The sequence below is a fragment of the Bombus pyrosoma genome, linkage group LG12, assembly GCF_014825855.1.
Source record: "Bombus pyrosoma isolate SC7728 linkage group LG12, ASM1482585v1, whole genome shotgun sequence".
In the NCBI taxonomy this organism is placed as follows: Eukaryota; Metazoa; Arthropoda; class Insecta; order Hymenoptera; family Apidae; genus Bombus; species Bombus pyrosoma.
Genome location: NC_057781.1, coordinates 3,674,884 through 3,692,001, shown reverse-complemented (window position 1 = coordinate 3,692,001; position 17,118 = coordinate 3,674,884). Strand labels below are relative to the sequence as shown.

Sequence of the window (17,118 nt, the reverse complement as noted above, 5' to 3'; positions counted from 1 at the left end):
CAAACATTTCAAAAGGGAGGCCCCGATGTCCTTTCATCTCCGACATATATAATAATTTTGATCATTCATAGGTTGATTTAAGAATAAACAAATCCGTGGAACGAGCTTTCTCTCTCTCTCTCTCTTCCTTTCTCTCTTACTCTAGCATCGTTTCTCAGCCCTTTGTCTTCTCCGGGCCGCACGCAACAAAATACTCGGTACGTAAACGCTTCGAGAGAATGTCCATAATGATAGCAAAGAGTCCGTTCTTCCTGGTGCAGGTCGCGACCGGCCGTTTCGCAACGCGAAACACCAATGGGCTAACGTCCAGAGGCATTCCTGAGCAACTGGCCGACGACAATAAAATAAAACATTACTATCTCGGAATAGCGCCTCCACTTGGACGTTCTCATCCGCGCGAGAAGATTTGCTTTCAGTAATAAACGTTTCGCAGAGTCGCGAGCGCCCTCACGGCCCTTTCGTGGAACGGGTGCCAGCCGCCATTTTACAATATAATCTTCGCCACGATTTGTCTGCTCCAAGAAACGTGCAAGTTTCCGCTTTTGACGCGAAATCTATCGTTGAAAACTGTAGGCTAAAGTCGTGGATCGTTTCGAAACGATCACAAACTACGCATCATACGTTGGTAGCGTAAAGGTGGGATATCCTATAAGCGAAGAAATTCACGAGTGTAATATTAGTTGAAGGTCATTTAAAAATATGCTTCTTCGATTTACATATTACTGCATAATAGACGCATCTCATATTGATAGAGGAACTTTGCGTATGAACACTGTGCAATTGAAAGACAGCGTATCACTGATGCTTATAGGGCATATCTCCTTAAGAACTAGACCGGCATTCTGCAACTTTTCTGTCCTTTAGAACTCCAACGTGTAGTCTTAAAATAACCGAAGTATGTATATGAAAAAAAAAAGGAAATTAGAGGTAGTAGATGACTAGCATTTCGTTCAACCTGAACTTAACAGGTATAACATAGAAGAAAAGTATCTTATAACGTATAGTGTAATATGAGATTAATTATAAGAAAAGCTTTTGAGCTAGAAAACACTGGGTTATAATATAATACTCCGAGATATGGACTTAATAAAATCAATGAATAGCCGCGCTAATACAGATTAAAAATTCTATCTAAAAAAATGTTAAAAATTCCTATTACATATATTGATACCACGATATAAACACGCAATTTATCCACGAATCGCGACATAACGACTGAAATAAGCGAAATAAAAGCCAGGCTACGAAAAATATTCGCCCCGTGACCGTAACGGAGGCAAACAAAAGAAGGCATCGTGGCCGGGCCAAAGAGGAATCGGTCGGAAGAACGGATATAATGATAACTTGGAGTCAGGTATAATGAGCATCGAGGGACAGCGCTCGAAGACATTGAAAATAATCTAATTATTAGCGGGGACGATTATAGTAATTAGATGCAGCGTCCATGGGCCGGGGCGAAGTCGGGTTCCCCGTTTGCCGCGCACAGCCCACCTATTACAGGTATACTCTGCCTATGAGAGCGGTCAAATGAAAAGGTGTACACTCCTACGGACCTCTTTTTCGAGGAACCGTGTGCCCTCGAGATAGCCTGTGTGTGCACGCGGGCAAACGTGAAACGAAAAGACGAAGAACGAAATGGAGAATGTCGAAAAAGAGAGAGAGAAAGGGGGACCACGTTCCCGGCGTGCAATTATGTAGGAATCCTGACGGCGGAAGAAAGCTTACTCGATCGCTTGGCTATGCATTGAATGCAACAACTTTGAAATGATTCGTGCCTCAAGGTGGACGCGTTGTTTCACCGCGATGGTTCGCTTTGTGCTTCCGCGGACCATTTTCTTGCGACACCGAGGTCCACTGATTTAGATGCTTCCTTCTAGGAAATGGGACCCAATCCGTGGATCGCGATACACTCGCTCCTTTGTTTCGATTTTTCTTCGCGTCTGATATAAAGACTTTGCAAGAAACGGCGAAGAACTACAGTAAGATTTATATAAATTGTTTACTATATATGTTGTGTCCTGAACCAATTTATACGAGTCTGTTTCATCGTTTTCGTTATACGATTAATTCTTGAAATGGCTTTAACCTTTTCGCTTCGGCAATACAGTCCGCCTAAGTGCTCTCCCTGTACGGAGGCGCGCGCCACAAATGCGCACAGTGGCGTGATTGCTGTATAAATGTTTTCCTAAGTCTTAAATAACAACTGTGCTGAAATGTTTGATGTTGTTTCAACAATAAGTAACTTTTAAAAAGCGATTGATCCAATATATCAATAAAATCAACAGGAAATGTTCTGCCAGTAACGAAAAAACATATTGTTGACTACATAGATATATGGGGTGTCGATCGTCGCGTGGTCGCCGCCTATAAGCGGCACCCGTATCCACAGGTCATCTAGCCGGCGCCGCCTATAAGCGGCACGCGTACCCACAGGTCATCCAGCCGGCGCCGCCTATAAGCGGCACGCGTACCCACAGATCATCTAGCCGGCGCCGCCTATAAGCGGCACCCGTACCCACAGGTCATCTAGCCGGCGCCGCCTATAAGCGGTACCCTAAGCGAAAGAGTTGACATCAAGTATAGGATCACCATTAATTTATCTACGATAATTTGCAAAATCAATATACTATCCTCCTGCGCTCCATCACCAAACTAATTAGAATAAATATTGACCTGATAAGATATACACCGAACAACACGTTGCTTTAATTTATAATCGTTACCCCGGTGGACGCGTTTGACATCAATCCTGCAGCCCGATCTGTCTTACCAAAAGTAAGTTCTTTTTGTCTCATTTTATTCAGCGTGGTCGCAATGCTGGAGCCAGTGGGTATTTGCATTTTTTCACGGATCTAATGGAGCCATAATAATCGTAGCACGCGGATCAACTTCGGCTGACGGTCAACCACTCACCCCCGCGAGTCTGTGCTCCCCTCGAGTAGCAGGGATTCTTTTCGTCGTCCACTACAAGCATCGGAACGGCGTCGTTATTGTATGGAACGAGGCGTCCTCGTTATCGTCGCTTATCGCTAATAAGATCGCTGGACCGCTCGTTATCGTCGTCGTCGCACTCGCCCTGTCCTCATTTTCGTACGATTGCGATCGTTAATTATCCCTATCGCAGCTGATCGTCCTCTCTCTTCTCCTGCTTCTCCTCTCTACCCTCGCCTCCTCCTTTTCCTCCTCTCTCTCCTCCACTTCGTTCCTCCAAACGTTCGCGTCCGCCCTCCTCCCATCCACATTCTCTCCCGTCGCTGTCGTCGTTGTTGTCGTCGTTCTCCTCGTCATTATCATTCCGGTAATTATCGGTGTATTCCCTCGTTATCATCTTGTTATCGCTTGGCCGTCGTGCTTCCGCGGCTGATCGAATTTCGAGGGCTCCCTGGGTCAGGGGTCGTAAACAGACCTCTGATCCTGCATCTCGCGATTTTCGTCAAACACCGTCCTCCGAGCCAGACGTTCCAGATCGAATCTTCCTTTTTCTTCTTTTTGTCAGAGATGAGAGATATCGCCATTTTATGGAAGAGAATTTTGTCAATTTTTATATTTGTATTCTCCTTGTCGGATTTGAAATACATAACATTTTCTCATTCTCTTGTTAAACTCGTTCTTGGCCATAGTTACATGTTTATTTATAGAATCCTTTAATTTCAAATGTATCGTCTTATTCTTGTTACAAATAATATCTCATATTTATATTTAGATCTATTCAAAGCGTACTTGAAAATAGTTTAATTTTATTAACTTGTTTTAACAATTATAGACTTCTGGTTAAAACGATGATCCGGTAACAGGTTGATACTAGGACTTAGTAAAATTAAGTGAATGTTATACATTTAATTAAACTTAAAACAATATGACAAAGACGAATAAGAAGTACCAATATACATTTCTACCGTGATGAAAGTATACATTAATATCGCCAAAAATGTTTGCATGTTCTTAGTAATGAAAAAATGAAAAAATTTGATACCAATCATTCTGCTTGCACTGATACCTCGGCTGTTAAAAGCTAATAGTCTCGTAATATAACGGTATAATTATTCCGTGTAAAATTCACGGTTGAACTTTAAGCTGTCGAAGCTTAATTTAGCTCAAATAACCCTATCTTACTTCAATCCGTTTGAAAGGTGAGAATTTTGTATTGCATGGAAACGACTTTAGGGAGATATAATCGACAAGTTTCTATAATGTTCCTTGATAGCTAATGATCGTCGATCTATGGAATTTAATGATAGTCGTGAGAACTCGAATTTGGATTAATTGTATGATACCAACCGGTGTCGATGAGGCTTGACGTATTAATACAAAGATCGACGTTTATGCTTGTCCATTTTAATGCATCATCTGTTGAAGGGGAGAAGGAGCGACGATAGCCTGGAAACGTTTCTTACAGGGCTTCAATTAGCTCAAAATGTTTCGCTGGAATGGGAAACGATGTACACCCTAACGTTTAGAGATGTGCTTTCGATCGGCCTGAATTCGACTAATACGCACTTGGACTTCGACTTTAAGTATAGAGGCAGCACGATCTCATCGAATCCAAATGAACATCCTGCTGTCGGCGGCCTGCTGTGTAATTTCAGTGCGCGTAGTATACGTGATTATTTGGAAGAAACGTAGAATTCGAACGAAAATCTTTCTCTCGGAATGGGAAAGAAATTTGGAGGGGCAAATTGATCGGTGTCGATCGATCTTAACTGAGAGCAGAGAATAAAATATCAAGTTGTATCGAAGCTTTATTTCACTTTCAGAGAATAAAAAACTGGGAGATATTCGAAATAGACTTGTCACGTGAAACTCTGTGACGCGTTGCTGTTAATCAGCTGACAATGACATTACGTAAGCGGCGCTCGTGGTGCGTAAGTCATATCTAAATATAAGACGAGGAATCAGATTCATTAAGACATTTTGAAAGGCGGCACACAATTCCTAAAAATAATTCCGAACGTCGACGATATACGAAGTCTGAGGTGCTTTGTAACGCCGATTGAGAATTCCATTTACTCGCAGGTGTATCAACATGCAATATAAATATCATAAATTATCCATATTAAGTATAGACACATAACTCAAACCGAAGAGGATTCTCCCAAGTTAAAAAATGTTATGACGTTTAAAAATAAATTCAATTACAACCTCAAGTTATGACGTTTAAAAATAAATTCAATTACAACCTCAAGGTTTATTTCTGGAGAATAAAGACTCGATTAAGAAATCAAGACCGACTTATTTTCTTCCAAAGTATCGTGTTACGCATCATTTCTGAAACGACTTGTAACGAGGAAGATAGTCGACGAAGGTTCGTGCGTTCGATTCAACATATTGGCCGCGCTTCCTCGGCCAGTCTGGCCGTAAAGACTTCAAGCGCGACTGCCTCTGCATTGACCTTCGTTAACTGGAACGTAAGTCACCGTCTCGCCTTTATCCGGCCGAATAATCGTAGAACGTAATGAACAAACCTCGCAACTAATTGGAACAGATTGAACGTGCGATCGTATTGTGCGTGCACGCGCGTTTCTTAGCAATTAATAGCGCCATGACGTTGCACCAATCTGCGTAACGATTGCATCAGTCCCATATCTCAATTATTCTTTGTCTCCCGGTCTTTTTCTTTCTTTTTCTTCCTCCGATTACTTGTATTTAATTGCGATTATTACTTTGCGATTATTCCACAGAGTAGGAAGGAACAAAGGTTCGCACAACAATGATTACCATTGGAGTTAACCGATACGTTTGAAAACCTATGTTAAGAATCCATGTTGGAGCGATACGACGATATTGTAAATAAAGAACACGACTCAGAAAGAAAACCAATTATATAATAATATTATGAAGAAATCTTGTACGATAATAGCGTTTATCGTTACATCTTATACCGATATTTCCCCCCTTTCACGGTTCATCTTTTTCATTCAGCCAGGATTAACTTAGATATTCCTATAATCCTTCGAAAAGGATAGTTGAAAGATAATTTTATGCTATTTTACGATTTTTACAGCACCCCTTACACCATCCAATGTTCCTTAAATTGGATATTCATCTTTTGTAAACTAACTTAAAATAATTAGAAAACTTGAAACAATACAAAGACATAATCAACACAATTCTATGTAAATTTCAAAGAAAAATGACATTATCCTAAAGAATATCGCAAGAAGATTCAACCCTTAAACAGGACACACTTGCGGTTTTGAATTGCAATTTCATCGATCGTTTCGTCCGATACACGCGTCCATCGACAATCGTTCACTTTGAACGCTCCTGTTGTCTAGATGGACCGATAAGCCCAACCAGTAGTTAATAATTAATGGTTAACAATTAAGATTGAAATTAACGTGTAACACCGCGAGGTTTAATTGGATGTAACACGAAAAGTGGGAGGGTTTGGGTGGTGAAAGAAACGAAGAGAGATTATGTGACGAGCGAAGAGAAAGAGCTAGATAGAGAAACTGGCAGGTGGTAGCGCAACGGGACGCACGACTCCTTCGATGTCTCGCTTTGAATTTAATTTCCTCCCTGGTACACATTGGCTGATAAATATTGCGGGCCCCGGGAGATTTTCAAACGTCCGTATAATTAAATCCGGTAAAAATGCTTCGGCCGCGTCGTCATTCACCTTCCACTATCTCGCTCCTTTCCATATCTTTCTTTCTTCTTTTCTTTCTTCCACCTTGCATCCGTTCCGATTGCCTTTGTAATTCGTTTTAATAGGCGCAGTGACTCCTGTTTCCATGTATGATGAAGAACCGGTAATCTCTTACGATTCGATGGCTTCCGGTGGATTTTTTGGAATCGCACGAAAGTACCGACTCGTCGAGATACGATTTTGTTTGTAGTCCTAAGAATAGTAGGTATAGGGTGCGAGGTTACTTTATCAACGAGAAAAATGGAATCTAATTCAGGGCGAAGGAAGTTGGTTGGATCTAAATTTGATTGCCTGTACTTACATTCGTACTTTATATTGCTAATTACAAAAATGTTTGATCGTAAATTAAATCTTACGTATGATGAGCGTGTAACGTTTGCCTTCTTTCCGAATTTGACAATGATTTTAATTATCGCGAGGAATATCGATGCAAAATTTGAAAAATAACAAGGTGGAGAAAGATGAAGCGAATGAGTGGTGCAGATCGAAATGCAGTTTCTAACGAGGTATTGTTATTCTTGCGCGACGTTAGGGACGCTGGCGCGTTCTTTAAGCTGCGTACACACGACTGCAACAAAGAAGAGGTCAGTATAACCGCATCGTACAAGTTTCACAGAAAACCGTTCAAAATGAAGTTGAGGAAGTTCGAGTCGGGCAACGTGAGGACGCGACGAAATTTCGTTCGGTGTTCGTTATACCTAACGTTGGCCACTGCTCATTCTTCACTAGGTTGCTAGAAGGGACTTGGAACGTAGTAGGTAGCTCGTTTGAAATGGAACACGCAATTATTCTCCCTCGAGGATACAAATATAAAGGTTCTAGGATAGCGATAGGCTCTGCTTCGTCTGCAAGTAATTTTTTTCTAGTTGACGCGCGTTATTTGTGATAAAAGTCACAGTAATTTCTTTCTCTCTCTCTCTAGTTGTATTTATACACTCGAGCTACTCAGTCGATCAATCACGCTTCGATTATTTTCTGCACGACTATTGCATGCATTTGAATAATTCTTAGTGTTCTACGTATCTACGTATCTACGTATCTAGTATTCTACGTATTAAAACCATCTCACAAGTGTATATAATCGTAATCACAAGTGTAATCGTAGCAGGGAAATATTACATGGTACGTTGTGTTTCATATAAAATTGAAATTTGCTTCGTTCCGATGAGCCTCACGTGTCGAACAGCGATACTTTCTCACCTCTTTTATTTACGCACGCAACCGAGCCTTACGATACTCGCCACATCACGCTTGTAATCTTAACTTCCCTGTCTGTAAAAAATCGAATGAACAAAGTTACCAGGTACTGAACAAGCCAACGGTGAAAACATTCTATAAAAGAATAAATTGGATATTCCATGGAGAGTATATCTGAGAGCAACGCAGGTTCGTTTCACGCGCAGTTTTCTCCAGAAAACGGTCAGGAACCGGGCACCGTTATATTCTTAATGTTAGGGACCGGGCAAAATAGGGTGACGTGGCGCGACCGAAGAGAAGAAAAGGTACTCGTTATCCAGCCCCGGACAAAAAGACAGAAGTTTCGTATAGGTCGGCGATCGTGTCCCGAAGCGACACCCGCTGAGCTACCAGGAAGGAAGATTATTGTTAATTAAGGTGGGCGTGTCGGGCAAGTCGCACGCCGGTTTCACGGCCCTTAACGAAGGGACAGGTCAGCTCGTTTTATGAATCCTAATGCCGACTTGGTCGCTTCACCAAAAATTCACCAAGCATTTGCATTTCATCGTCGTCACCAGACTTTTGCGCCCTCTTCCCTCTTATTCTTCGACTCGTCGCCTCTTAATGTAATTAGTCCTCCTATTCACCTTTGTGCGGGATTATCCGACGTTAACGAGGTTGTTTGATAACCAATCGAACAGCCATTGTTCGTTAAACGTGTTTCTCGGGCTTGACGCTAGGCTTACCAGGCACGGTCAAATGACCGGTTTCAAAATTTAATTTAGAATTGTACATTCGTTGTTACTTCTCTTGTTCATCTAACTTTATGTAAATTCTTATATTATCTGATTAATCTGTTTCTCAATTTTTGTTAATATAAGAGAATTTACATAAAGTTCGATGAACAAGAGAAATAACAATGAACGTACGATTTTAAATTAAATTTTGAAGCCGGCCATTAAACCGGGTCTGGTAAGGTTACTGTTAACGACTTCGTGGAATACGTATGTGTTTCTGGAAAGAGAAGATTCAATTGTGAGGGTGAGGTGTGTAAACTGGATTGTTCGAGGCTTAAGAAAAATAATTTTAGGAAACTGCATTATTTTTATTTCATAATTATAACCAGCGTAATAAAATATTTTATTATGCGAAAGTTAATCTCAGGGTACCTGAGGGTAATGCAATGAAATTACTCTTAACAATAACTATAATTTTAACTGTTCGATTTTGTACTATACTTCTAAGCAGACTTTTTTCGTGTTACGTATAATCTTACTTCGTGCTTGTATAAGAATTGAAGAAAATTTAAGGTAGGATGATTTTAGAATTATAAGTCGCAGAGTATAGACTGAAACAAGAAATTTCATTATTCAAGGTCACTTGCCTCACCATGACCCACGTCAGCTCCCCACTCTGTTCTAATTTTCTTCCGTGTAACCACTAGATAGAACTATGAAGAGGATCTTTATAACCGTGTTAGATTTCATAGGAATCGTGGAATGGTTAGAAGATGAATCGTTTGCTTTCGAGGAACACCTATATCACGTGTCGGCTCGTGACTAGAAGGTGTTAACGGCGATGAGTTAACGAGATTAATCGTGCGAAGAGCGAGGAAAACGAGGAGATCCGATTGGATACCGGAAAAGATCACAAAGGTGTGTAATTAGAGCAGGCTTTGTTCCTCGTCGCCACAGCGGACGCTTCGTTTCCGGTGTCTGTGGTTCCCATTGGGGAACGTTCCGATCGAAATTATCTTTTTTATCGATTTCCCTGAATCCCCGTTTTTCCGGGCCGCTATTCTAATTATAGCTGGGAAAATTAGATCTTTGACGTCACGCCTACATCAGCCGCAAAAAATCTAGCAGTGCCACGAAATGGAAACATAAATCCTCCGTTACACCAAATTCGACGTTTCCCTTCTGTCGACTAATTGCCTGAAAAGTAAAATACTTTTCGACCTAGTTCTAAAAAATCTAATAAAAAAAGCTGGAGACCATTTGTCAATCACCCTAATACTCTAAGTTAATATCTAAAGTTTAAAACCGTAACGTGACTTAACTTTATTCAAGTTTTAAAACTCATAAATCGAGAAAATCTAAATGTACGAGACAAGTTTCACGATGTAAATTAGAAACTTCGAAATGGCCCTTAGTCGTTCGACTATAATTACTCGTAAGCTCGATAAACAAACCATCGCACTGATTCTCGTAAAATGTTTATTATACCAATCGTCCCAGTATTCCTTGATGTCTGTAGTTACAATAACAATCGAGCACGTCTTTATCGTGCGGTTCTGCGGGGGTACGGACAGAAGAAGCATCAAAGGAAACTGAAGTAAGAAGAAACAGGACAGTCAGCGAACGGTGAACAAGGCCACGTTTACCACCTCTGTTCGACCACCTTTCGTCCCTCCAGTTTTCCTCACTCTATCTGCAGGAACCGTGATGCTTTACTACCGTTGTATCCGGATTGAATTTAAATATTCCTTCGACGGACGAACTCTTTCGCGAATTGCCCTGTCGTAAAAGGTCCATCATCCGTCTCTCTTCCTACCACCCCTTTCCCTACGTTCTCCCTCGCGAACCTCACCGACGAATCGTTTTGCTACGAACTGCTGTTTCATTGGAATCGTGGCAGAGATGGAGAAGAAGAGGGTAGGAGAGAGACATTATGAAATCGTTGCGCGTCGTCTTAAGGGCCAATAAAATTGCACGGAACTCCGGCCGCCGGTGAAATTAATATCAGCCAGTACAGTTTCATCGCAGTATGCAATGCGGCGGTCGTCTTTACGACTAGTTCGGAAACTGTTTCGGCCTAAACATTGTGTGTTTTCGAGATTTTTCGCCAGACCGTCCTCTTATGAAAGAAGTTTCGAAGGCTGCTCCAACTTCTTCGTAACGATGACCGATCGAATCTGTTGATCAATACTATTGACTCCGGTGGTAATTATTAGACTTTCTTTACAGAGTGTTTTGAAAATTCTAGAATGAAAGTCAGGGCTACGAAAGTCTCGGTACGAGTTCGATAGCAAGCCATTCGCAGACCTTTCGCCCGTTATTTTAATAACTTTTATGAATATACTTTTATAATATATATCTCTAATAAATATCATGATACAACTCGTACATCCGTGTGGGTTAGTGACTATTAATGCACGACCTAACGCGTAATGCTACCGTGGCATCACCGGTTGCCATGACGTCGTATCTTATACCTTTAAAACTTGTCAAACACTCATTATAAACCAACTTGAATACCGCTTACCTCGTCTTTATAACACTTTCTAACCTGTGACGTCCACCTGCAACTGTAATCCACGTTACCCATCAACACCCGTAGCCGTTGCCTATAAATACAAACAGCCCCGCAAACAACCTTCGGAATCACCTCTATAACCTTGTTTTTTCTCGTTTCAGGTAACAGTAGAGAGCCGGAAGAAGAGAGCCGGTTCGAAAAGAGCCGGTCTCCAATAAGCTTCCACTTAGGTAGGCCACGAGCTCTTGTTTTTCGTCGTGGGAAGCTGTTGGTGGGCTCATCGGGCCCACCCTCTCATCGGTCAAGCTGGCGAGCGCTCTAACCGCTGGTATGAACCCCCACCATCCGGGCCATTCCGCAGCCTACCCGCATCATCCCTCGCTTTCGAGCAGTCCGCATCATTCCGGGCCCCATCACGGCTACAGTACTGGCGGCGGAGGCGGTGGGGGTGGCGGTGGCGGCACCACAACAACCCCAGACCTGCCAAGTCCCCATTCGCCGCCTCATGGGCCATCAATGGACCCAGCCACCCCCTATGGGTCCCTTCAGCCTGGACAAGGCATGGGCAGCAACGGACATCATCACAGCGGTGCTGGAATGATGACCGATCATCCACATCACCCCGGACACCCACACCCCCACTTACCGGGACATCCTGCTTATCCACCGGTCAATCACAACAACAATTGTACGCTTAAGGTAAGTTTGTCAATTTATTGGGAGGATTGTAGCGTAGTAATTTATTTAATTTTACAAAGTGCGCGAAATTCGAACCTATGCTACGCCGAGTAGCGTATAACTTTCGACATTTGGATCCATAAACATAAAAAACTCTTTTCTTTCTCATCTCGAATCTCGAAATGTATCCGTAAATTTGATCATATCGCAAATTAAATCATTCTGTAGATGGTTTCTTCAGATTAATTTCACATCTTCAGCTCTCAATTGGTACAGAGGGATCATGCGAGTAGCGTAGTAATTTGTTTAATTTTACAAAGTCTGCGAAATTCGAACCGGTGTTACCTCGAGTAGCGTATAACTTTCGACATTTGAATCCATAAACATTAAAAACTCTTTCCCTTCTCATCTCGAATCCCGAAATGTATCTGTAAATTTGATCAGATCGTAAATTAAATCACTCTATAGATGATTTCTTCAGATTAATTTCACATCTTCAGTTCTCAATCCGTACAGAGGAATCATTCCCCGTATCATTGTACTTCCTGTTCGCTTTTATTATCCCACTCGTTGCCATTCTCTCCCCTTATTCTCGTTCCCGACGACCGTTACAGAATCAAACGGCGAATGAAATTAAATTAAAATCCCTCGTTAATGAGGCCTGGTCGAGTGGCGTTCGCTTCCCGCCAACTCTGTTCCATCGAAGGGGAGGAAAGGAGAGAAGGAACGGTGGTCCGGTCTTGGAAGCGTTTCGTACCGCGAAACGGTTCTCCTCGTACGATTAAAATGCACTTTCTACGCTGGCTGGTCGCGCGACGATGGTCACGAGAAAAAGTTTTCAACCGGAAACAGCTGGAACGTGTACGCGGCTCATTGTTCGCGTAATAACCAGCGTCGGCCGTTCATTACGTAAGTTCATTCCCTCTGCACTGTCTAATTTCTCCTAAACAATAATACTTCTCATTTGAAAAAATGCTAATCGTAGGCGACAATCATATACGTAACCTGAGAATTATTGGTACACCAAATATATCCATATTTTCATACTAGAACTACAAAACTGGTCATAGCGTCCAATTCCTTTATAAATTTACAACAACGCACTTTTTCAAATCCCAGTAATTGTTCATCAAGTATGTATACGTACAAAGTCTTACATTTCTTTTATTACCGTAGCAAATTTACCCCGAGTAACCAGATTAACCCATGCACCCTAATTTGCAAGTTTTGTACCTTGATCGTGTCAATAGATTAGCGTGTGAAACGACTTCTCACCTCAATGCGAAATCAGTGTAACGTACAGGTGCGATGAGCCATAGCTTTACAAGTAACATTGCTTGGGCCGGTAACGAGAGTGACGAACGAGAGAAACGCGGCAGCAGGGTCGCAGGCTAAAATTCAGAAGACATTATCCGTCTACGTGACCCTCACTTAGCTCGCCATTGACAAACGTAACAATATAGGCATTTACCATGGAGAAATATAATTGAATAGGGGCGGAGGGGAACTGGAGGAGGCCAGGCTGCCCCCTGGTTGCCTCTTTCCCTCGAACGCCGCCCCCTCTTCTCTCCGTGCAACGTGTTTCACTCCATAATACTTAGCACGATCTCTGTTCCACGTTCCCCTACCACGTATCTTTGTCCTCGTTCGGCCTGGCCGGAGCTATGGATGGGTCCCGTCCCCTTTCAACGTTAGTTAGGTCCTTTCTAGGCTCACCTTTTTATTTCCCCCACCAGCAGGCCCACTCCTGCTGTGGCTGGCTGGGTTACCTGAACCCGGGGCCTCTCGCAAGGCATTCAGAGGCCCAAAGCAGCCACGGACCAGTCAGTTCGCTGCTGACTTCGGTCGGGACCGGTTCGTCTTTTTCCTCTGTTCGTGGCGCGTGCTCTCTCACCTTCTTCCTTGCTTTATATATCCGTCTTTATATACACCGTTTCTCTGTGTGTCTTTCGCGCGCTCTGTGACCGCTTTTTGCCTTGTGTAGCCGCGATCGTCATCGCTACCACGCGTAGTGGTTTTTGGGACCGATCACCGTGTATATAGCTTGGACTAAGCCCACGGGATGCTACACTCGGCGCGTTACAACGAACCAGGAGAAGCTTGTTGTCGGTTGCCGACGGCAACGCAACTTTGTCGCGACGCGTAGATTCCAAGAACAACGTGCTCCGTGCAGGTCCGTGGAAATATATCGTGTTTCCTGAATGGTTGTTCGTGGTGGTTGGTGCAAGGTGGTTCAAACAAGGTGTATACCAAACAGGATTTATTTTCGTGTTGTTGGCGATTCGAACGAGAACGAATTATATCAGTGCCCGCGTGGATACGTGAGAAGTGCTTGAGGACGATCATTTTCGGGTACTGTGTCGAGGGAGCCTGCTGGTGATCATGGAGGTGCACGCGCATCACTACAGCGCCATCGCGTCACGCATGAACCAAATGAAATGTTTCACCGGAGATAAAATTGTAAGAGCCAAATTATAATATTGCTTAGTCTTTCGTCATTCGGATGATTTCTCTGTGGTATTCATTGCGACAAACGTGGCAATATCTGCGAACTAGTTTCACAGTGGAAGCTGTGGTTTGCTTATTTCGTACTGAATATTTTTCGTAACCCTAAAGTGTCTTGAAGTGAATCTATACTATCGTTAGGTAGCTTTTCGTGCTGCATAAATTATACGAATAATTAACGTGGATCAATGAAACAAAAAAAAAAAAAAAAAAAAAAAAGAAAACCATTCAACGTTTGCTGATTCTGAACCGATTTTCAGTTGCAAATTTCGAGACTGGACGTTCGAATTTCGTCAGAATCTGACCGTGGACGTTCGACAGTGATCCTAGTTGAAGCAAATTGCTCGGACGACTCCGGCAGTTCCGATTGCCTTGATTTGTCCCGATGCTCGGCTGTTTCCGATCTCAGTTTCGCGTTAATGGTATCGTTGTGAATCGAACGTTCGTATTAGCCACGTTCTCCCGCCTAAATATGCATATTCATCGATCCATCCCTTTTTCCGTCCCTTTTTATCTCTTCCATTCAACGAAAGACAATACACCATGCTTTTTTGCCCGTGTCGCGAAAATGGTTCTCATTAGGGAAGCTGTGGGGGGACTAATTAAATTTTTCCAACAAACTAACGATTGCGCAACGCAGAGAACGTTTCTCCTGTGTTTGTTTAATACGACGCGACGCTGCTTACGTTCACTCTCCCCTCTCTCTTCTGCTCTCCGAATTTTTCCCTGGCAATTTGCTTCGACTCGTTGCCTCGGAACCGTAAGAACAATCGAATCCACGATGATCAACGTCGTCTCTTGTTCCCTACTACATTGTGACTCACCTCCTACGCGCAATTACGCGAGTTTCATTCGATTATAGTAACTGGACGATCGTAATTGCGTGGTAATTGCGAAAGAAGTGTCGTTAGGTCGAGGCAAAAAGTGAGAAGGAAAACGATTTTCCTCGTTGATCGAACACGAGCACCGAGTTTACCGTGCGAAGCTAGTTCCTCGATAAATTACCACCGCTGCACGCGTCGCTTTCTAAGAAGACACTTTTTTTCTTTGTTGACGTTTACTCGGACGAGCCACCTTGAACTCTCACACTTACAGTTTTTTTTCTCTTTTGCTCTCTAGTTGTTGTTGCATTTTCTACCTTTCTTTCGCGGACACGCGTGGACAGAAAGGTCGTTGTCGCGATATCTCATGAGATGCAAGTGGAACGATAAGCCACACGATTCTTGTAAGCAAATTACAACAACGATTTTGCAAGAAGTTTTCCATGGAGATCAAAGTTCGCGGAGAACTATAGCGCCAATATCGGCCTCGATTTTGAATTTACGGCGTCACGTTCGGTGTCTCTTGGTCCTTTCGTTTGTGCGTTCTTCAAGTCCAGGCTTGTTCCGCCCGATTATCATAGAAATCGTTCCAGTAAATCAAGCAACGGCCTCGGAACCAGTTGCGCGCTCGCTGTTTTTCGAAGCTTCCACGATGGTACGCGCGACCGCTCATCGCGCAGTCGTCGCGCGTGTAATAACGCTCGACTCGGTCAGAAATAGTTTCGTTTCACCGAACAGGTTGCAGGAGATGACGGAATCTGGAATAGACTCGCTAAATTTGATCAGTCTTGTGGAAACTGTTTTTTTTTTTCTGTTGATTGATTGAATCATTCATTTCCTGGATAAATCGATTTTATAGTATTGGAAAGTTACTTATAGTAAAGTAATATAGTTAAAATTTTGGTTAAACAACCGTTTTCACATTTCTCTGTTCTATTGTTACACGAAAAACATGCCAATATATGAAGCCTATAAGACTTCTTCTTTTCGGTTCATTTGACGATAACTATTTATGATGATATATTGATCGGAAAGTTCATTCCGATTTACATTTCGATTTGATATACATTTATTGAATTGTATAGATTCAATTTTATTGCGCAACCTTTCTTCATCTTTCACGCTACTCGTATACATACTCTAACGTCCAATTACACGTTTAAGTTTCAATTTTAATAGGAGGAAAAATATGCACGTTAACGTGTATCAGTTAGACACTCGAAATTGATTTTCTCTAGTTGAACAGTGAACCGAAGAAAAAGCTTGAAGTGGCCGGTCTTTAGCATGGCTCACTCGAATCCGTTTAGAGTTTATTATGCGCTTGACAGAAATTAATGACGTTCATGACCGGCAAGAAAAGGTACGTCGCCTGAATTCGGGCTTATTGAAACGACACTCTCCGCTTCCCAACAAATTGGAAGCGTCTAAATGCGCAAGTTCCCAGAAAACGTGTACTTGGACCTGTCTATATTTCTTTTTTCCTTTTCAATTTCCTGTAATAAAAGATTCGCTTCAAAGATAACCTACCCCTTAATTGTTCCGCGCGTTAGTCACGCTTCACGTGAATTTTTACTTTGAAACAGATTACAATCGCGGTATGGTGCCTCGAATTTATCCACCGAGAATCCACGCGATGGAACACTCGATCAAACGAACGAAAATTTCGATGGCGACACTACCAAATGTCCTCTAGCGTTTTGTCATTTTTCAAGATATACAATGGCTCACGAGAATATTTTAACACACCTTTCGTGAATATGATTATATCTGTTACGCCAAACATTTTGAAATTTTATTAGCGCCATAATGTGTTTAACGAGACACGACTGTCATGACTATATTGGTAAAATAACAGAGATGCTAATGAATCCAAGATAAACGAAATATTCTTTATATGCTTGGACAAAATATTATGGAGCTTCTATGTATGTACAAGTTCAGATTCGTTACCGCTATACACAATGACAGTGGACTCTCGTTACTGTGACATTTCAAAGTCATGAATTTTCAAAATGTTTTGTATAGAACACGTAA

The 17,118-nt window shown here is 42.3% G+C and overlaps 1 protein-coding gene across 5 annotated transcripts in view; it reads left to right on the top strand.

Annotated features, from left to right (window-relative positions):
* LOC122573583 (LIM/homeobox protein Lhx9) overlaps positions 1-17,118 on the top strand; it is a 410,158-nt gene that overhangs the window by 316,249 nt on the left and 76,791 nt on the right. For all 5 annotated transcript variants that reach the window (XM_043740153.1, XM_043740150.1, XM_043740152.1 and 2 more), the window contains one exon: positions 11,242-11,779. In XM_043740153.1, coding sequence (XP_043596088.1) covers positions 11,411-11,779 — 369 coding nt within the window. In that variant the 5' untranslated portion in view covers positions 11,242-11,410. The remainder of the gene's footprint in view (positions 1-11,241; positions 11,780-17,118) is intronic.